The 21852-nt window shown below is 38.0% G+C and overlaps 1 protein-coding gene and 2 long non-coding RNA genes across 6 annotated transcripts in view; 1 reads left to right on the top strand and 2 right to left on the bottom strand.

The window, feature by feature from the left end:
* Window positions 1–21852, top strand: part of LOC126864406 (transcriptional activator Myb) — a 41248-nt gene that overhangs the window by 13052 nt on the left and 6344 nt on the right. The window contains exons 1-5 of one of the 3 annotated variants that reach the window (XM_050615721.1): window positions 19–472; window positions 627–1101; window positions 17769–17934; window positions 19455–19619; window positions 21341–21662. In XM_050615721.1, coding sequence (XP_050471678.1) covers window positions 1007–1101; window positions 17769–17934; window positions 19455–19619; window positions 21341–21662 — 748 coding nt within the window. In that variant the 5' untranslated portion in view covers window positions 19–472; window positions 627–1006. Of the gene's footprint in view, window positions 1–18; window positions 473–626; window positions 1102–17768; window positions 17935–19454; window positions 19620–20452; window positions 20585–21340; window positions 21663–21852 lie in introns of those variants that run through there. The other 2 variants (XM_050615731.1, XM_050615741.1) reach the window with 2 other exon arrangements.
* On the bottom strand, window positions 13367–17751 carry LOC126864627 (uncharacterized). Its single transcript, XR_007689259.1, has 3 exons — window positions 16200–17751; window positions 13665–16117; window positions 13367–13479 (listed from the first exon to the last, which is right to left on the bottom strand). It is a non-coding gene; the product is annotated as an uncharacterized LOC126864627 (long non-coding RNA).
* LOC126864570 (uncharacterized) lies at window positions 17957–21315 on the bottom strand. Of its 2 annotated transcripts, XR_007689222.1 has the most exons (5): window positions 21301–21315; window positions 20301–20946; window positions 20152–20230; window positions 19921–20073; window positions 17957–19531 (listed from the first exon to the last, which is right to left on the bottom strand). It is a non-coding gene; the product is annotated as an uncharacterized LOC126864570 (long non-coding RNA). The 2 variants fall into 2 exon arrangements; XR_007689221.1 differs by having other exon boundaries at window positions 20152–20946.

The raw sequence follows: 21852 nt of genomic DNA, 5'->3' as shown, positions 1-21852 counted from the left end.
ATCTAAACGGTGACAGGTCGAGACGCCCGCGTGACTGTGCTCGATTTTGGGCGCGCGTCGCGACAAGACAAAAACCCGTAACGAATCTCGCTAAGTTTTGCATAATGGATAACCAGGCTGAAGGAGACTCGAGAATCGACCGATGAGAAAGAAACGCGCGTTCGATCGACAAGGACCGTATGTGCAAGGCTTCTGGAATCGTTTTTGTTTTTCGGCTCCAACGATCGCTTCCGTTCTCTCCGTGTCGTGCTTTTTTCCTCTCCTGGACCTAGCTGCCTTGGCGACAACGCTTTTTTCCCCTCGCTGCATTCGAGTAAACGCTCATTACATTGTCGCGACGCGTGCGCCCAAACATTCTCTTCTCTATTTCACTAAAGACTCTGTGAGGAATTACGTTCTTTTTCACCGTCGTTCGTCGATAGTTCTCACGTGTCGATAAATCTGGTTTAACAAGATATCCATTATACAATAAGTACGTCACATTGCTGGTGAATAAATACGGAACTAAAAGAAAGAAGTGTATTGTTACTTTATGAAAATTAGACAAAAGGAAAGAGAGAAAGATAGTGCGTGTAATCAAGACGAAGCGAGATAGAGAGGCATACGAAGTTCTTATGTTTTCGCAGGTCTCGTGGGAATTGCTCGCGCTGATCTTTATGTATTGTAAATAGCAACGAGTCGTGAACGACTGGTAGACAAAGTTCTATCAGATATTGAAAAAGCGATCGAACATGCCTTTCGCGTTAAAAATCGAACTGATTTAGTGGGGGGCCAGGGGTTCAATATTTATCAGAGGTACACAAAATATTAACGATTTATTAACGGAGAGTTTTGACGATGGTTTGTGTTGTCGGTACTGTGGGTAGTACGTAAAGTACTGAAGGAAAGATAGAAAGGGAGATAGTATCGTCGAGAGGCTGTGGAGTTCGAGTTTTCGGGACTGGATCCGTCGAAAACCATTCAGAACCCTCTGACCGCGAGTTTTCTTGGAAGACTTTCCGTGAGGATGGATGTAGTGTCGAGTAGACTGCTATTGCCAGCGAAGGCCGTGGATATTGCTACCTACCACTCATCTTTTTACTCTCCGCCACCCACCGAAGCGTAAGTAACATATCATGTGCACATCAGTCTTTCTTCAGTGATTTACACGAACACATCATCCATCTTGATCGCATGGTTGATTATCGTTATACTTTAATATAACATTTCCTGGGATAATTCTGTAATTTTTAGTTGGACATTGTATTCAATTTCTTTAGCGATTATCTTTGATGATTATCATCCCTCCCGAATAAATTAATGAAAACGTAAGGCGTTTTGACATACAAACTATATACTTTTTTGATATATTACAAAAAGCCTTTGATCAAATACAATTAATATTAGATTAATTAAGAATGAATACTTTATAATGCTCAAATATTCCAAAATGACATTATATTATTTGACAAATTTTAGTATTTTTGTTAATTTGGTATTATTACGCGTGGCTGGACATTTTTTACTAAGAGTTGAGGTAGGTAAACAGAAAATGTGATTCTTCGACAACGTGCTGTCTTGAGTTTAATAGCTATCCAGATTTTACTGCAATGTTATCTGCTTATTTAAATTCTCACCGGTTCTCGACTTTATCTCGTGCAAACTGTCAGCGCAACTAGACTCGATATTCAGGCGTTTTATCAAAACAAACGCATACAGCCAGTCTCTGGCTGGAAACGTGGAACATGTAATAAACATTCGAAAAATCTCGCTGCGGAACAACGGAAGTCTCCATGTTAGCGTCGGTATCAAAGGATGCGGCCTTATCTCAGGATAGATTACAATGTCGCTGTACATGTGCGTTCACTCCGTCGACTATGCTTCAAATAATGTTTATATTTACGTTTATAAAAACTACTATAAGATCAATAATCAAAGAAAAATTACTAGAAATTAATAATTGAAAACAAAATAAGTGAATAATTCTGGAAATAATAAATTAAGGTTAGAACATAATGATTAAATCGAGAATGTTTATGTATTTATGAGAAATAAAAGACAAAATGTATGCAAAAATGTATAAGATATTCAGAGTAATATTTTTGTTATAATATTTAGGTTATAAATACAAGCCACTACTCAGGGTCCATTTTTTAATTTATTTTTATAAAAATATGTATCTGCATAAACATTCACACTCTAATTCTCTCACAGTCTGAGATATTCGTTATTTCTCTTTACTGAAAAAGTGAAACTTTGTACAGCTTAAACTTTGGCACGAATCTACCTAACCTCAAACTATTTTCGAAATTAAAAAGTCAAATCTATTACCTTGAATATGACAAAGAATAAAAATCGTTTAAAATGAAGTTTTTGGGAAATCTTTTTGAAGAATAATAGAGCGTCTTTAAAAAATTTTTTCGTGGATTCACATCAACAGTTGTTCCATCCATGATTACGAATGCGTTAGAGAAGACAGACGGACGGCATTTTCGAAAAGTCACCCAGTAGGTTGAGAATGCCGAATAGCTAGGACGGGGGGAAGGGGGGAAGAGACAAACAGAGAGAGGCAGGCCGAAAGGAAAAGCATCAGGCATGCTGGAAGGAACCTCCGGCTATCCCTCGTGTTGTTACCTAGCAGATATCCCACTTTAGGCTGGTTTATCGCTCGAAGCCAGAGGGAAAAAGACCAGGGTTCTGTATTGGGGCCCAGGGTCTGCTTTCGTGAAAACGCGCGAGCGCGCATACAGGTCTACAGCCGGAGCGACTTGTTCTCGGCTAAAGGAGATTTAAACCCGGTTTCAGATCGAACCCGTTGAGAATTCTCCAGTCGTTTATTTCGTTTGTTGACGGACGGGTTTGAGTCTTCGTCCTTTAACCGATGGTCCAGCGTATTATCCATTTTCTGAACTGGCATAATAGCCAACCCTGACCGCCTTTCGATACGTGTTCCTCATTGTTCCCATGTTAAATAAGCTGATGATTTGCTAATTTTTCCACTAAATACTTTTTTTAACTAAAAATCTTCTAACAATAACATTTTTGCACTAAGATTACACTTCATGCCATAATAAAATGGTAAAGAAAAAAGAAGAAAGAACAGTTTGCTTGATGCAAAGAATTCAATATCTGGGCTCCGATGCACGGCACGAAATGTGGGCTGAGAAAAGAAAAGTAAAAAAGCCACGAAATTGAAGAAGTATATCTGGTAAATCAAGATTCCAGACCCGTTGAAAACGCGAAATCACGTTTGGCAAAAGGAAGAAGGAAAGAATAGAAAGAAAGAGCCGAGGTGATCGAAGGATGAGAGACAAGGCACAAAGGTTCGTTGAATTTTGAAAAGTTCGCACTTGGGCGCCATCCTGGGAAGGGAAGGATCACGTCAAAAACGTGAAACGCGGAAATTATGAGTTACAACGAGGAGAACATCATACTAGACCCAAGACACACGTGATTACTTCGTGAATGATCCGCTGTGCGCGCTGCTTGGTGATGGAGTGGGGACGAAACAGAGAGATAGGTACACAGATATATCTGTTCAGAGAGAAGGACATGCGGTTTGGGTCAACGAGAGATTGCCAAAGTTGAGACGAATCCACGTGTAGGTTGTACGAGATAAACGGAACGTGTTTCAGCTGTAACTTTTGTCCGGAAACCGACTCAAGGCGTTTCATGGAAATCCGTCGTCTGATCTTAGACACTGTTTTATTCTCTTTCTGGAGGCAGCAGGATGCTACTTGCACAGGCAGAATAGGACAGGAAACGCGTGATTGGGTTTCTTAGCAATGTCTTGAATTTATGGATTGCTAAGAAACTACAATGCTAGAGGAAAGCTTGCGAAAGCGTTTAAATTAGGAAAAGATACCATGTTTCATGATTTATATTGATTGATAAGCAATATAGTCATAATAGTACAACAAACTAATGGTATGTAATTGTATTAATGATATAGATCGAATATTGTTATCGAGAATTATAACGAATTTGAACAGATAAAGATAGATTTGTTTTTATCGCGCCGCTTTCGTCGCGTGTGGTACTTCCTAAAAAAACGAATCTACCGACGCGTGAGGTTACCTCGGTGCAACCAGGGTGCATAGTAAACTTAGAATACGATCCTCGCAGATCGATCTAATTTTAGATGAGATTCAAGCGGGTTTTACGACAACGAATTCCTAGAATTCGTGACAGCGTCTCGGGTACCTCGTATCTGTGCATAAAATCTCCGCTAGATCGCGCCGGTGGTCATTTAAATTCGTAACGGAGGAGTGTTCTTTTAGATGACAATTAAATAACCGTTTAAGCAGCTGTGCTTCTTTTTAAAGCTTCTGGCGGACAATATTGTAAGGCAACGACATAAGAAATATGTATAACAAGAAAAAGATAGAGGAAGACAATGAAAAAAAGGAAAGAGGGAGATGGAAAGAGATCTGAAAAGATGTCAAGTAACAAATTTCTCGAAGGGATTCCAGTTCTGCTGACGAGATTCGCGACTGGGCCTCTTGAGGAAGTCCCCCCAGAAGAAAGAACAATTTTTTCTCCGTCTCTCTCTCTCTCTCTCTCGCACTCTCTCACTCTTTCTCTCTCTCTCTTTTCTGCCTACAGCCCGTTCTCTTCTCCTCATTCGTATCATTATTTTCGATGTTGGGTTTGGTACACTCGTTCAAGGGTCGACGTCGTCGTCGATCGTCAGGAGGGCATACACACAAGAGCGAGCCTGATTTCCAGCATCTGCTCCAGTCAAGAAAGACCGCAGTCTGGAACGACTTTGGCCTAGCAAAGGCTTTTGCATGCGCGCCTTCTCGTCTGTGACGCGACGCCTTCTTATATTCTATTGAGTCTTCCAAAAGCACCGGAGCATATGTTTTCGAATTGTTCTCAACCGAGGGACGGCCAAATGATAGACTGACGCCGCTTTCGTTCACCCGGTGACATGATGAATTCTAATGATCTCCTCTTGCCCTCGAATATTCCCTTCAATCATTGTGCCGCCGTTTTATTTTAATTTTTCCTTTATTAATGCCTGTCTGTCTATATTACATCATATGCATTTCTCATTCGATTCGATGATCCACTCGACTACGCGTTAGGTTATGCGTTTAGGCTTTTGATTGAATTGGAATCGTGACTCGGTTGGTTAGATTAGTTTATACAGATATAAAAGCGTAGGAATCATTTCTTAAAATATTACTTTAAAATCATATAACAGATTTGATATTTAAATAAATGTAAAAATCTATAATTTTGAGTTATGTTTGTATTATGTCACAAACTTCCTACGTCATAAAGGGAAAGAATTTCACTCAAATATTAATAAATCATAAATTACTCGATGTTCATTCCGAGCTAGCACTATCGGTCGATAATCAAGTCTAGACTCGAAAGTTTACCGCGTACCGCGTGGTCAGTTCCACGCGCGTCAGGGTCGATCTTTCGACTCGATACAGTGGCGTAGAGTCGGCTCGGGGTAGATAAAATCGAGATTCGTGCTCCGGCTTTCTAATACTCTAATCAGTCGGCATTAGCAAGGTGCGCATGGATCAACCATGAGGTTGATTCTTCGCGATGTGCAGCCTCGATTCCCACGGTGGAATTAAAGATTCACGAGGAGAAAATACCCATCGCACTTGTCATGGGAACGAGCACCGGGTGGCTCGTTGCTCGATTTACAATTGGTTGTTGTACACGGGGTAAGGCGTGTGGTGGTGCACGACGCGCACCTCCCGAGCCGAGGGGGATGAAGCTCGCTACTGAGGGGATTTCCCCCTTTTTTCTTTTCTCTCTCTCTTTCATTTTTTCTTCTTTTTTCTCTCCTTTTTTTTAATACCAATACACCTCTAGGGGCACGAAAATTTCTCTCGCCTATCTTGCTATAGCGCATGCTTTTGAACTAAAAGTGACATATGCGCGTTTCGGGGTTAGCTTAGTCGGTCATATCCCGAGAAGGATGTTAATGAAATGATATATTGTTAATTATGGATGCATTTGTGTCATTGAATTACTATTTTGTATTATGCATCTTCGCAATTTTTAAACTAAGAATTTTGTAAATTGAGAATCTAAATTTTGAATACTGAACATTTTTAATTCTAGAAACTGAAAATTTTTTAATTTTTGGAACTGAAAATTTAATTTAGAATGTAATCAATCAACGTGGAATCTCTCATCCGCAATGGATCTAAATTTTCTAGTTTAATTGTAGAATCTTCAGCTACTAACCTAACCTGGATACATCGGCCTCAAATGCAAAAAAGCATCGACATTATTCGAGGAATAAGACAGGAAACAGAGGGAAGACTAAAAATCCGTGTGTTCGATTGACGATTTAGTTACAGTGAAGCTCTTTGACGCGTTCGAACACGTGCATCTTCATATACACGTGCATTCACATGTATGCGTCATAGGAGCGGGTGCGCATGCTCGGGGAGAGTTCTATTGGGGGGAAGTTTGGCAATGCGAGGGCATCAAGGCAGGTGGTAGCCAGATGTCTCTCATAAGGACTTCTACCCTGATGTCGTTGCCTGCCTCGTTTGATCTTATATACATACGTACATACATGTACACGAATATTTACGTGAGTATGTGTTAGATATATACCTATCCATGCACCCTATGCGCGGGGAACGTGTTCGAACCCGAACAAATTCGAATATACATATATATATCTGGCTCTCTTTCACGGAATGAATCGTACAAGTATGTATGTACTAGCTTTCTGACTTGTTTCGAGATTCATTTATATAAGAGCGTGTGTGGTCCGTCGGTAAAGTTCAAATACAAAGTTTAGGAGAAAATTTGACAACATTCTGCCGCGTCTAATTGGAACGGAAGTTTTATCTCTTTACGATGGAATTTTTATTATAAGCTTAGGAACCAAATACATAACAGGCTGTTTCGTTGAAACGGCTATCTTTGTTACTCCTTTTGGCGAACACAAGGTGGCGGGTCGAGCGCCGTGTACGGGTCGAGCTGTCATTAATCCATACTTTCAAAACGTGTTGTCAAGTAGTACAAGCTATCATTGGGCTCGCCATCAGTGGAACAATCGCAGGTGTATTCGTACGATTTCTCATTCGCTTTCTAATTCGTCAGCTATCACAAAATTTGATATTTCTAAATAGTCTAACCTGACATTAGGAATCAAGTTTCTCGATCGTCGTCTATATGGTTTATCTTGATAAAGGATTGGAACTTCGTTAGTTTCCTTTTTCTATCAATTATTCTGTTGGAATTTCTCCGACCGGTTCGCGAAGGAACGAAGATTCCGAAACGCGTTGACCTTGATCTTGACTCGTCTTCCTCATCCTCCTCGCTTATGGTCGTCCTCATTCAATCTTTTTTCGTCTTATCACCTTGTCGTGCTCGAGACAGATTCCCTTAATGCCATTCATGAATCAAGCAACCACAAGTCGTGCCTAGATGCCGATTGAAAGTGTACTGTACATGGTTCATTGAATAACTCGCCACAGCGCCGACGTAACAGCTTCGTGGCATCGAATCCTTGATTATCCACGGATTACACAGTATTTTCTACCGTTTGAGAATTCTTCATGAATCATCGTAGTACTACGTTTTATAGATAGTTACTTAGCAACTAATATTTCTCATGACACATGGTATTAAATTCTTCGTCCTTTAATATCAAAATTGAATTAATTCGACCAAACAAACCAAATAAAGAACTCTGTAATACGGGGCAGGGATAGTCTCAAATCTCTGTATCAAAAAAATTATTATTAACAAAAATTATCTAATTTTTACTATACGTTCCGAAGCAAAAAATAAATATACTATCGCATAAAGTCATGCAAAACCAACGATGACCAATACTAGGATTAAAATAATATATTTCATAATATAAGTAATATAAGAATGTGTACAAGGAAGAGGAACAGTGAAAATCGTAAGATGGCGGTAAAAGTAGAGTACGGTCCCGACAGGCAATTTGTCATGATCACCTGTCCCGCTGATGATAGAACAGCGCGCTCATAGGATCCCGTAAGACGGCGCACCGGTCTACTTGGAAATTCCGCATATTTTACCAGGGCGTTCCCTTTCATCGGTGGCTCCGCGGCACGAGAGGCTTTTTAAACGCACAAATTGAGGAACGCGCGAGTACATCATGTGTTGGTCGGCCTGTGTGGCGAGGGGGTGGGTCGTGGGGGTAGCAGCTGACGGCCAGGGACCAATGGATCCCTTGCACCTGGTCTGTAACTTTGGAAAATCGACGACAGAATCAATTGTGCCGGCAACCGCGTCGCACGCGACCAAATGGGGCCCCGGATGATAACGGTTGCATTGACCCTTACTCTTGACCCGTTACCCACGGAGGAGCGGTGCGCTCTCCAGATAACACTTTTCGAATTTGTCCGCTTGAGGGATAGCATCCGGTGCGTCAATTTACTAAGGATCAAGCAGTTTAATAGATAATACATAAAAGTTTATATTAGCTGCAATTTATAATATAAACATTTTGATTGTAGATCACTTTATGCTATAAAGTGTATATATAATATTATTGAAATATGTAAGGAGGTATACATTACATACTGCTTTTGGCAAGGGATTTAAAGTTTGCATATTATAATGACAGGTACATTATGGAAATCTAAAATAATTTTCATAATTTAAAAGACAAGAGATTTGAGATACAGAAGAGATTTATATTATAATGCTATAAATATTTTAATTTCTTCAAATTACATTGTAGAATGTATAGAGGTATAGTACCGAAACAGATATTCAATTTTTTAAGTTTCTTTCCATAATCAAATATTAAGAAGTAGAATCTAATAATATAAGATAAAGTGGCTGAACATTTTGAATGAAATGTTGCCTTAACACATAGTTGGCCCTTAATTGGTTAACGAGTCACGCAGCGTCTAAGTTGAGTTTATATAATGCCGTGCGGAGGGAAGAGATATGTAATCTTGCGTAAAAGAGAAAAATTATCTGAGATTAACCACTTTTACTACAGCACTGTGGGTGCTATATAATGTACTGCTGTCATAAAGAATATGTGAACTGCGTAAAATATTGTAAAGGAAACAATATGTTGAGTGGCTATAATTACTTTTAGTATTTATATAGTGAGCGCTTCTGATTGGTTACAGTCAATCACAATAATCACAATAATAGTTAAATATAGCCATCTGTATTATCAAAAAGGTTAAAAGGATTATTACGATAAAAAATTCTATTCGTAAATATCTCCTAGAATGTAAATGAGGTAGAATTGACTATTAGACTATTAAAAGAACTTTTTTCTAAAGGATTTCGAAATGAAACGTGTAGCTCTTTGGAAGAACAATAATCCGAACGTTGACCTCTCCAGTTTGGTACACAATCCTCCATTATCGCTGCAGTAGGTCCGCCATCTACAAACGTATATCTGTCATGATATTTTCAGAACGTTACATTATGCATACCTTTTTTTCATATCTCTCCAAGCTCTGATACGTTTCTCGACCAGGCGATATGATCTCGGAAGGATACGTACAAAACGAGGCAAAGAGGCGTTATAGGTCTGCTGTCTGGCTTTTTCCGACGAACCATGACCATGGGACACACAAATAGTGGACATTACTTGGGAAGGGACATCGGCTGGTTCGCGCAATAACCTTATTGTTGCGTGACGAGCAACAGGCGGACGGAAGGAAGGAAGGAAGGTGAAAGAAAGAAAAAGGAAGATTGCTAGCCTTAGGGCTGCTCGTTGCAAACGATGGGGTAAAAGAGGGGGGACGAGAATACGGCAGACAACTCGCAAGGAAGTGGTCAAAAAGAGGGGAAAGTTCGGAACTTCGGCAGATGTCCATAGTCGCGGTGTGCGTAGCCACGATGGGTTTCTTTTTTCTCTCGCTTTCTCACGAGACGCTCGATTTTCGTCGTGAAACTCGAAAATTCGCAGAGGGGGAAATGAACGTGTAATCGCGTATCCACGATGCAATATCGTTCAGTGAATAGCTTCGTTAACCCTCTTCTTACCGCGTTCTGTTGGGCCAATAGGTATTTATTATCTGAAATTCACCAAGATTTACCTCGTTGCCTTGGTAACACCTTGTTTCTTTGATGAACCGATCGATGTAATGAAAAATACACTAAGTTGGGACGATATTTACCGTTAGTCGGTATCTGTCACAAACATGATTTGTGGACAATAAAATATTGTTGGGTGTAAATGATTTAATATTTGTTAAATTCTTAAGTACTGAATAGTTTTTTTTGCCCTCTATACCTAACAAGTAATTTCATAAATCTTATATGGTTAGAATAGTCTTAGAATAGTCTTCTGTAGTTGGAAGTAAATATTGAAATTAAAAGTATTCTCTATCTTAAGATTCAATATCCGCTAACAAAAACGATAATTTTCCATAATATTCTTGTTAGATATTATTGATGCTAATAATTAACCAAATGAGTAAAACTTTTAAATCTACATATCTTAAGATTAGGAAACAACACATGTGAAAGCATAAATCTTAATGAAGATTAATACCAGATAATAGTTATCGAATTTCATTGGAATAATTGTCATTGAGATCATACAGACCACTTTAGTCATATAGCGTCCGAAGTCCTAGACAAAGGGGACAGCTGTGGCACAGCACCTGCTTGTGTCGCCACCTTTCAAGTAAACGCTAAGTGTGAGAGCTTGTTCATTCATTTCGCCTCGCAACTACGGCACGGCGCTTTCTTGTCGCCGAGGTTAAACCAGCCGATTGGAAATTTTGACCGGACGTCCTCGACCTCCGACAGTAGTTTCGCATGCTGATTTGGGGAGAGAAGGGAGCTTAGCAACCGATACGTTCAATTCGCTTGACAGCTAAACTTGAAAGAAACGGGGGGAGGAGAGGTGGATTTGACTCTTGTATTCTCAATTCGTGCGAATTTCTAAAACAAAACATTTCTACATAAAAATGTATCATTACAAATGTATTGAGGTAGAATTATTCATTAGAGTTTACCGAAGTTAAAATATTGCCAGTCTTCTATTTAATTTGTTTCATCAAAATAATCTGAGGTTTCTTGAAGAATTGAACTAATATTATTAGTAAAATCTTACAAATTACAAGTTATAAATTATGAGTGCTAATATTATTGTGCATACCAGTAACAAATTTGACAATAAAACAAGTGTTGTTTTACACAGATCAATTCTACAAATTATAAGACAGTTGATAGTACTACCCGATGTGAAATTTTGACGCTATATAGTAGATGTCTATAACCTACAATTTGACACTTGCTAATATTACTAATGATATTATTAGTTGGTAAATTATCATACAATGAAACCCACTTAATTTTCCTTCTTTGTTTTTTAATTTTTCTTTGCATCATAATTTGAGTGTCCTGTAGAAGTTTTAGCGGTTAGGTCAGGAAATTACAATTACCCTTTTGACCAAACAGGAAGTGAGAAGCACCGAGGTAAGAGGATAGGAAGATATAAAATCCGACGTGATCCGCTAGCGTATTACCCTTCTCTTTCCTGTGTCACCACTACTTATTCCTATCTTCCTTTTGCGTTCTCATTCGCACCCTGTCCTCTCGCGTGTTCCCTTCGAATTTTGCTCTCTCTTTCTCTCTCTTTCTCTGTGTTCCCTCTCTATCACCCCATTTACTCCACGTATGGAGTTAGTGTCCTAAATTGATTAATGAGTGTCTCGGTTGAGTCGTTTCGCTTGTCCCTTGTTTCCACCGCGAGTGTCACGTGTTAGGTAAAATCGTGATGATTTTATCAGTTATTCTTCGCCTGTCCACGTGCCCTTTCTTCGACTTATCGCTCCCGCATCTTCTTTCAGCATTCCGTCTGCTTCCGTTTCCTTTTTTTTTACACTATTTTTGACCATTTTATCTACCAATCTTTTTACCAAAATTCCACATTTGGATTACATAAATAAAATAAAGATAGAAATGGAAAGAAACAGATTCTACAATTAATTAGGATCGACTACAAAAATTAAAATAGTATAGTTATCAGTGCCATCAAATTTTAAGTACTCAGTTTCGTCACTATATTACATATGCTTCGTGCTTGATTGCTTTACAAGTTAAATCAATTTGATGGTATCTCGAACGATGACCGATCTCATCCTACATCGTTTTTCGCAATCGTCATCAATAAAAAAACGTTAGATGTCTGTTCCGTATAAATATTCATGACAGCGGTCATTTTTGTAATTTATTCGCGATACTTTCGACGTGGTGAGGCGTGAAGGGAATCACACCACCACCATTCAGGGTTAACAAACATCGTACGTTCGCACAGTGCTGATTCTTTCTATCTATATAACCTCTCTCGGCTATCGCACCGTGGTGTACATATACATACATATGTATATACGATGTGCGCACATATTTTCGCGGATCGTGAGAATGCCGGAGGAAGTCCTGCGTCTAGCCACGTGTCTCGGGATTTAAACTCAAGGATATCCGCGACCGTTAGAACTTCCACGAAGGCGAAAGCCTTTACATAACGCGAGTGAAAAAAAAGGAGGAGGAACGGATACCGATCGTCTCCGACTGTGTATTTGCGATTCCCAGCGATATTTCTGTCCTTTTTTTTTCGCGCGTCACGACTAAGTAGGTAGTAAAGAGTTGGTCGCGAAAGCTGGACCAAGAGACATCGGAACGTGGCAAAATATAGTGTGTTCTCTTTTTTAGCAGTCTTCTTGTCTCCTTCTTCTGTTTATTCTATCTCATTCGCTAATTTATTCTTTCTTCCCCATTCTGAACATTTTTTCACTGATGGTATGAATTTTTTGATAAATTGAATAATGATAGTTATTCACATTTTTGTTCTTTTGGCATATTTTGTTTATTAAAGTATTTTAATAATTGTGTGTTGTGGAAAAATAATTCATGTGTTTCGTACATTTATGACGTGTTGGTTCACACGTGACGAGGTGTATCAAGTGCACGTGGTTCGCACCGTCTCCTCCATTCTTACTTTCAAATTTGAATGAAGCCCAGTCGAATACCGGACAGACGTTCCACCATTCTGCGCACGTTCTGCCTCCGCTCCAGACTCTCGTTTAGTCATACAAAGTAGAAAGTGAAAAGGAGGATGCACAAAAATGCGATTTGTGCATTCCATTCTTGTATTCTGAGGATTTGTTTTCATGGAAATTCTACTGCACCCGAAAAAAGGGTTGTTCAATTGTTCTATGTGATTGTTATTGTAACTGCGCATGCGCACAAGGAATATTATTCTATTATAATATATAACATTTTACCCATGTATACATTTAAATATATTTTATGTCTAATATTAGTTGTGTTTTTTAACATTGTTAATAGCTATTTTTCGTAGAAATGACATTTAGGAGTCTGTCAACTTACGAATTCAAATATGGCTGGTATCAGCTTGACTGTGTATCTAGCAAATTCTCATGGAAGACACGTTGTGAAGAGATATACCGCGATTAGACACCTCGACATGTCATGGAAGTCTATGACATTCTAGACATTGAAATTCATCGCCTGTAAGTCGGTTTTTTTCTATAACAAATATTATTATCTATAGTCCATTTATTACTATGACAATATTATTCAAATTTTGGAAAACCATTTTTGTGTGTGCAACTATATATAAATATTACTAATCTTACACAAATCACAATTATGAACAAATATATTCTTTTACAATTTACAATACTATAATCTTGACAGAAATGGCGTCTAACCTCCAAAATCCTGTCTATAAATTTGAATGACGAGGCTTTAAATTTTAAAAGCTCTGTTAAAAGAAGGTATATAAAAGTCAATATGGTTGCTCAATCAACCCTGTCACGTGCAAGTGGAGCGACAAATCACCGGCAAGTATTTGTTTGCATAGTTTCACGAATTTTGCAGTGTTCACTTTTTTTAAGCGACACGTCCTGTATGCAGAAGACATTCCACCTGAACGGCGGCACTCCCCTTTCAGTTCCTAGCATTCCCTCGTGAGTGAACGCTTCATAACGTATTCCCGACTTGTCTACAGCCGGGAACGTAAACATATGTGCACCTGCAGAAAGTCATCGTATTCGGGCAGCGAAGATTGCATTGCTAGCCTCCGCCAATTAAAAGCTCAATTACAGAGTGCATCGATTGCGTTTTATACGAATTTCTCTCACCGACGTGAAAACAGCTGCGAAGATGAAAACGCGCGTTTCCTGTAGTAGCACGGTTGCCACGTGCTTGCCTGAGTAAATATGCGCATGCGTGTTCTATGGTATCGGTCTTTTAAGGCCAGGAAACAACTGGAAGGGATAAAAAGAGGAATTTCTATTGGTTATATTCAAGATTTTATTGGTTGTTAAATAGACGCTTAATCGAGACGAGAAAGAATTGTGAGATTTTTTGTCTCAATAAGGATTAATATTGCGCTAAGGTAACATTTTATTTTCAGATTTTCAAATTTTCAAACTTTCGAACTTTTAAATTTTGAGATCTTCAGATTTTCGGATTTTCAGATCTTCAAATTCGGTGCGTATTGTGAGTTTACGTGGAATAATTTTTCGTTTACATATTTTGTACGCATTATTTCACTGCCCTTAATGGCTTAATGAAATGTAAACTAGTGACGCCTGATTTGCCGCTGACTTTCATGGGACTTACATACATAAGTACTTTCGTTTTCTTATCTCGATACCTACTTCGGTGATGGATGAAGAATTCCAAGAAGTTTCACTGGGATAGTGATCGCTGCTTTCGTTGTTGGACATCGATACGACACGAAAAGAAAACATGGTTTAATAACAAAATGATCGCTTTCAAAACACACTTGTGTACACATACTAGTACAAATAACAAATGTAAAGATAAAAGAGGCATATCGTAAACCTTCCATTGGCGAAACATTTTTGAATTCATGATAAGTGAAGCCTAATAGAGTATAAGCAAATTTAGTGATTCTCTTTTCATGCTCTTCGGTACTTTTTCACCCTAGTGCACTCGCCCCTTTCTTTCTGTCTCACCAACAAGCAGCTGCGCGTACCGAGAGAAGAAGGTGGCTATGTGATGTGTGTATGCATGTATGTATATATCTGGCAATGAAGTACTTACAATGGAAGGTTATGGAACGATAGCGCTTGTAGGATGCCACAAGTATACGCGTCATATAAACATATGCGAAACGCAGATGGTTGGTGAACCTTATCGTTGTCATTATTTTCCGCCCTGAGCCTACAGAGATACCCCTCGGCTCTATATTGCTTCTTAGTTGATCGAAATAAAGATTACCAAATAATAGTAAAATATGTATCAATTATTAAATAGTAATAAATAATAATAAAAAAAATGGTAGCATCCATTATTAGTAAAGATTATAATCAATCACGATGAGTCCATCAAAATTTGTTAATTAAGGATTCAAGGGTAACTGGTAATTTCCGGCGCTGGAATCCTACTTTTACCATATCGCAGTAATAGGCAGCAATTATTTCTTGCCGTTGCGCTTCCATCAATTAGTGAGTTTGTTATATTATAATTAAATTTCGAAAGACGGGTCTAATTTGCAAATTTAACGCTAGGATTATAAAAAAAAAACTTCAGCTGTCAGCTTATCGGTTGGATTAATGGCTTTTTGATTTGTTTCGGTAGTATAAAGGTTATGATATTTTAGTACTAATAAGGATGATGGCACATCTTTTGATACATGGGAACGCAGTATGAATTCGTCACGTATAATTAACGTGAAAATGAAAATTAGGAATAGTTATAGTTATTAATATTTATTATATTTATCATTATATAACTTTAGTTGCACTTTCTTTATTTTAATAAATCTTTGATAAAGATATTTTCTAAACTAATAGAATTCCAATTAAAACTTGTTTTAAATTCTTGATTCCCATAAAATATATAACGATTCCAAATTTTGTATTATTATGTATCCAGCAATGTCAAGTGTAATAGGTCTGTTTAAAATATTGGAGATCATATTACATCATTTTCTGCACGTTGATTCGAAATAATTGTGTCAGAACAATGACCAACGGTTCGGTATAGTGAACTTTTGTGCTCGGTTTCGCTCGGGCGCCGCTGCGGTGTCTTTGCAGCGTACTCTGACGGAACAAAGGGGTTAAACGAGCGCCGTTTGGTGAAGGCTCGCACGATATAGCTGCGTGCAGCGGAAATGCCGGTCGTGGCCTGCCTGAAACAGTAAACATAACAAGCATTCGGACCGTTGCGTTTGATTTCTCTATGTGGAGGAGTACATAACGTTATATACATACGTGTGTGTTTCATCTCGAGCTGACCAGTTATCGTCGTCAAATTACGTCATCCGGCAAACATAGACTCCACAGTGGCTGGAATGTAAATACGTTGGTATAACGTGCAGCCAACTGTTGGCTAATTGCACTTGACGATGGATTATTGTGTAATATCAGCTCTGTTGCCTTTCCACGAATGTGAAACTTTCTACACATTAGTCAAAGAGGCTCCTTTTGAAGTCATTTTACTACACTTATATGGCACTATTATTTTTTTAGAAAAATGAGCAAGGAATTAAACAAATACAACGGAAATTGTTAGATGAGTAATTATATATTAGACAAAATCTTTGAGATAGAATCTTTCTCTCAGTAATCGTTTTTTAAGAGTTTCAAGTAATAAAAATTAATAATCAAAAGTGTTTTCTTAAAGTACTTCTGATTGACTGGAACGAATACCATTAAATTCAAAATAAGGAACATCCTGTAAAAAATTGAGGTTAACAGAGTTTTGATTGATGAAATTATAGCAGATGACCTTGACAGATACAGTGAACTCTTTCATCTGTAATGAGGTTATATATATCTACTGTATGTGTAAGTTACTTCCGGGTAGAGTGGGACGCTCTTTTAGTTTCCTATCATGAAAAATATATAAAAGAGAAACATTTATGTAAATAATAAATACAAACTGAATAAGAAGAAATGAATAAGAAGAACGACAAATTGAGTAAAAAAGTGGGTGATTCTATCTTTCTTTTTAAATTTTACCAAGAGCCTTTCGTAAAGAGAAGAAATTAAGGAATAGTGTGAGAGGGGGGGCGGGAATGAATAACGATCATTTGCGGAAGAAGTAGACAGGAAATCCTTGAAGATGATGAAGGAACAAACCATTTGTAACCGCAAAAACTGACACTGGCCAGACTGTGGTCAAGATTGCCTCTTGGTTGGCGGTTTTAGGAAAGGGTGAAGAACAAAGGGGTGGTGAGTGCGCGATAGTTCCTTCGACAAAGAAGAGGAAGAAGCGCGCGCAGGATGGATGGTCAGCCATCCATGATTTCCCGTCTTCGCCTTTGTACGGACAAAAAAAAAATAGCTATATCCGTTACACGTTCGCACGTTCGATTTTTTCGCGAATTTTTACATCCCTCTTGAACCACACTCATCTTCAAATTGGATTGTATTGTAAAAAAAAAAAAAAAGGTTTCGTAACGTCAGTGTGAGAATTTTTGTTGAAGAGAGATTTCTTATGTATCACTTTCTAGTTTCAATATTGTTATAAAATATTAATCAAAAATAGATTTTGGCTTTAACATTTTGTTACACTTTCTTCACTTTTATTTCTCTAAGAAATGAAATAAATGAAATGACAATTATTAGGAAGGCATTTGTGGCCATTCCAGATTAAAATACAAAATACATTTGTAAATTTTAATTTTAAGTTTAATAAATACATATTTGGAAAAATATTTTTCTTGAGGTGTAAACGTTATTGTAAATCAAACTTCAATTGTGATATACCTTTAATCACGAATTTCACGTTTATGATTTTCAAGTTACTGAAAAACAATGTTCTTTCTGTTTCTCTAGATCGCGCTCTGGTTACGATTCTAGTAGCGGGGGAGAGTCTGACAACGAGTACAATATCATTGCTTGTCGTGGAGCCAGCAATCAGTCGCAGAATCCAAACACGACAAATGCAAGCAGTAATGGTCAAGGAAAACACATAAACAAAGGAAGATGGACCAAAGAGGAGGTAATCAATCGGAAATCCCATGTTACATATTCTGAAACATTTAAATTTGAATTTTTTATTTACTTTTATAATTATGTATACACAATACACGCATCTCTAACTCAAATGTTGCAAACTTTTTCATTGTTGTAAACACTGTCAAAAAAAAAAATAGCAGAAAGAATTAGTGATTTTGTTTACTTCTAAAATTATAAATATGACTGCTAATTTAAACGTTGCGAATTTGTTCAGTCTAGAGAAAATTAAAAAATAATAAAAATTTGTAATCTCCCCCTAAAAATTTGATTCCCCCTAAAAGAATTTTCGTGAAACTATTTAGAGAAATTGAACTGGACCAAAGTTCATTGGTCACCGTGATAAGAAAAATGTTCCACGCTATTTTCCTTTCCCCTGTTTCTCTGTGACGCACCTTGATAGCTGAGAGAATGCACACGTGATCGCGTCATTATACCGTGACTTTGATCGGATGTAACGCGAAAGGGGAGGATACAATGAGCATAGGCCTCGAAAAAAGGTCCACCCTTCGTACCTTCTACAACGAGTTACGTTCGCGGGCAGATGCCCTCGACCACCCCATAGTCATATGCGCGGCTATAAAGAACGGGCAGCGCCGTATGGTTTCCCGTGGGAAACATCACATAGGCCTATCGATCCCATTTGTTACATGACTTTTTTCATTCTCTCTCTTCTTATTCTCTTCTTTAATCTGATGCAATTGCCAAGTGAAAATTCTCATACATCCATCTTAAAATTTGGAATATTTTATTCCCTATTTCTTCTTCTATTCTCTTCTTGAATCTACAGTATCTCTATGGTATCGTGTAATCCTCGGTATTTGAAATTTGAAATATCTGCATCATTTTATAATTTCGTACGATAGAATCATTTCTACATTACTTTTTAATTACAACCACATCCATATAGTAAATGTTATAGTACTAAAGTATTAAGCTTCATCTCAATATGAGTTTCGTTTTTTTCTTCGTATTTCTAGTTTAATTTCTTCCATAAAAACGTGCCAAACAAACCTGCAAAAAAGACTGCAACTTTTATACTTCTCCATATTCGTTTCTAATTATAATTCCATCCATATCATAAAAGGTTAATGTTGCAATTAAGCTTCATCTTCATATGTACATCATTTTTTTTTACTTTTAGCATAATATTTTTCACAAGAACGTATCTGATTAATTTGCAAAAAAATTGGAACTTTCAATTAAAAAAAAAATAAAATTATACTGCAGATATTAAATTAAAAGATATCCTCCAAAAATTAACATAACTAAAAATGATGCCTTTCTCGAATGTTTAAATCGGAAGTATACATTGCACGAGTAAAATTATTAACATGAATTTAGCACAGCAAGTCAATGGTCTTCTTCACACGCACCTGTTTTAAGACAGGGTAATGTTTGTTAAAATATCTTGCATTGCATGTGAAGTTTTAAGTTACCACCTTACAGCGTTACATTGCTCCTACCTATGTGTAATATATGTTCCATTTAAATGGACGGTTTCAGGACGGTCTGTTGAAGCAGCTAGTAAGCAACGCCGAGCAACTTGGGACCGGACTTCGATGGGATGTCATAGCTGGCCACTTCCCAGACAGAAGTGACGTTCAGTGTCAGCAAAGATGGGCGAAGGTTGTGAATCCGGAATTGGTCAAGGGACCATGGACAAAAGAGGTAAATTAATGAAATTAAATTCTTATTTAGTATTTATAAGTAAAGACGAATTTACACATTTTTTATTTTGTATTCCTTTGTATAAAGTGAGAAATCTTTGATTCTTTTACTGTTCTATATATGTAGATCCTAATTTAGAAGTTAAGATTACTCTAATTTAGGACTCTAGTTCAGTATTGCAAATTCTAAATAGAAATTAAGAAAATATTATGTTATCGTTAGTAACTAGTATTTGGGTTATATATATGTATACCTTTGTTTGATATAGTCACATTGTAATAAAAGGTTAAGTTATATCAACCTGCTTTTCACCGGATGGCCAACCAGTCCAGATTTCGCGAAAGTTCGGGAAGATCCGTTACACCCCTTCACCCATCATGGGCAGGTCTGTCCACGTATTTGGCAGAGGAGACGTTTGAATTGACGATCGCGTAACGGTTCCTTGTAACTTTCCCTCTGGAACAAGGAAACTGTCTTAAGTTTTTCATATCTGCTTTAAGAAATGTATCTGTATCAGGTAGTCTATAAATACCGAGTAAATATACACATCAAGCGTTTCCTCTATTGACCACCAGATGTCACCATGAGCCTGTGCTATGAGACCTATTGACCTATTATTGCCATCAATAATAACAATGTCCTAAACCTATGCAATTTAATTTTGTCCAACGGAAACCTAACCTAAATACCAATTTCGACTTAAAACGCTCCAAGGTCATCACTTCCGCACCAGTAACGATCAAGATGGTTCTTCTTGGGTGCATCTAAAGCTTGAAGGTTTGAATTCATAACGGCACGGCCCTGCACAACACGTACGCCTACACGTAGCGGAGGCAGCGCTCTCTTTCTCTCCCTCTGTCCGCCGACGGTCGCCACGGTGGGGTATGCAACAAGAAAAAGAGCCACGAGAGGTCCGCGGAGATGCTGCGTCGTCGTCGTGCCAATGCACTTGGCAACAGCCAAGGGCAAGTAAAGCCTCTGAAAGTCGCGTACACTCCGTCATGAAGAGGCCCTATATTGGTGTGCACCTGATTCTTCATGGTGTAGGAGCGTCCTCGTTGCATCCTCTTTCCCCTCTGTCCTTTCTTCACTGTTTTCGTTGCTTCTTTCCCTCGGTGCACTCGAGGATCATCTCCGCGTGTGTCCTCTTCTCCTTTCCTTTCCGCCGCCTTCTCTGGACCTACCGCCTTGTTCTCTTACCTTCTTTCGACTCTTCTCCTCGCCTTCGAGAAATTACTCGCGTGTTGGACCTGCCTTCCGGTGAGAACTCGTCCGATCAGAACTTTCACGGCGCTTTGGTTGCTTTTCAGGGAGCAGGATGTCGCATCTGGTGAAAAGTCGACATTCTTTAATCGAGATTTTTCAGTCGACAAGTAAAGTTCTGGTTTAATACTAAAATTTTTGCACTCTGGTTTTTAACTAATTTCTCCCAAAAATTCTCTCCTAATTTATCTTTGTACTAAAAATGATTATTGTCAATTTACATCAAAACTTCACCAAACTTACAGTCAAGATTCTGAATCCTATATCAGTCGCGACATCTAGTTTTCAAACGGCAATACCAATTATAAAAACAAATATTAAAGTAGTCATATATTGAAAATGGAAAAGTCAGCATATAAAATACATGAGAATCAATTTTAATGTCCTATCAGTAGTTTCATCCATCAACCATAAGTACTCGAATCATTCCGTGTACTGATGATCGGTGACATTCGCAGGAGGACGAAAAAGTAGTAGAATTAGTGGAACGATACGGACCGAAGAAGTGGACATTAATTGCCCGACATCTAAAGGGCCGTATCGGTAAGCAGTGTCGGGAAAGATGGCACAACCATTTGAATCCGGGCATCAAGAAAACTGCGTGGACAGAGGCGGAGGACAGGATTATTGTGGAAGCTCACCGCAGGGTGGGAAACCAATGGGCGAAAATAGCAAAACTACTGCCGGGCAGGACGGATAATGCTATAAAAAATCATTGGAATAGCACTATGAGGAGAAAATATGAAACTGAAGATGGTGGTAGACCCACCAGCACAAGAGGTTCTTATCAATCCATTGATTATGTTATTATTAGAATGCCAATATTTATGCAAATTTATAGTTTTATGAAACCTTTATTTTATTTTCATATTTTATAACTAAAATAGGGCTATATTTTGGATATTTGGATAATTTATGTGATTTTACATATTATGTGCATTATATGCATTTTTGCATCTTTACATTTTCT

The sequence above is a fragment of the Bombus huntii genome, chromosome 1, assembly GCF_024542735.1.
Source record: "Bombus huntii isolate Logan2020A chromosome 1, iyBomHunt1.1, whole genome shotgun sequence".
NCBI lineage: Eukaryota > Metazoa > Arthropoda > Insecta > Hymenoptera > Apidae > Bombus > Bombus huntii.
Note: the sequence above shows the minus strand (reverse complement) of the source record. Positions and strands in the feature narration are given on the sequence as shown.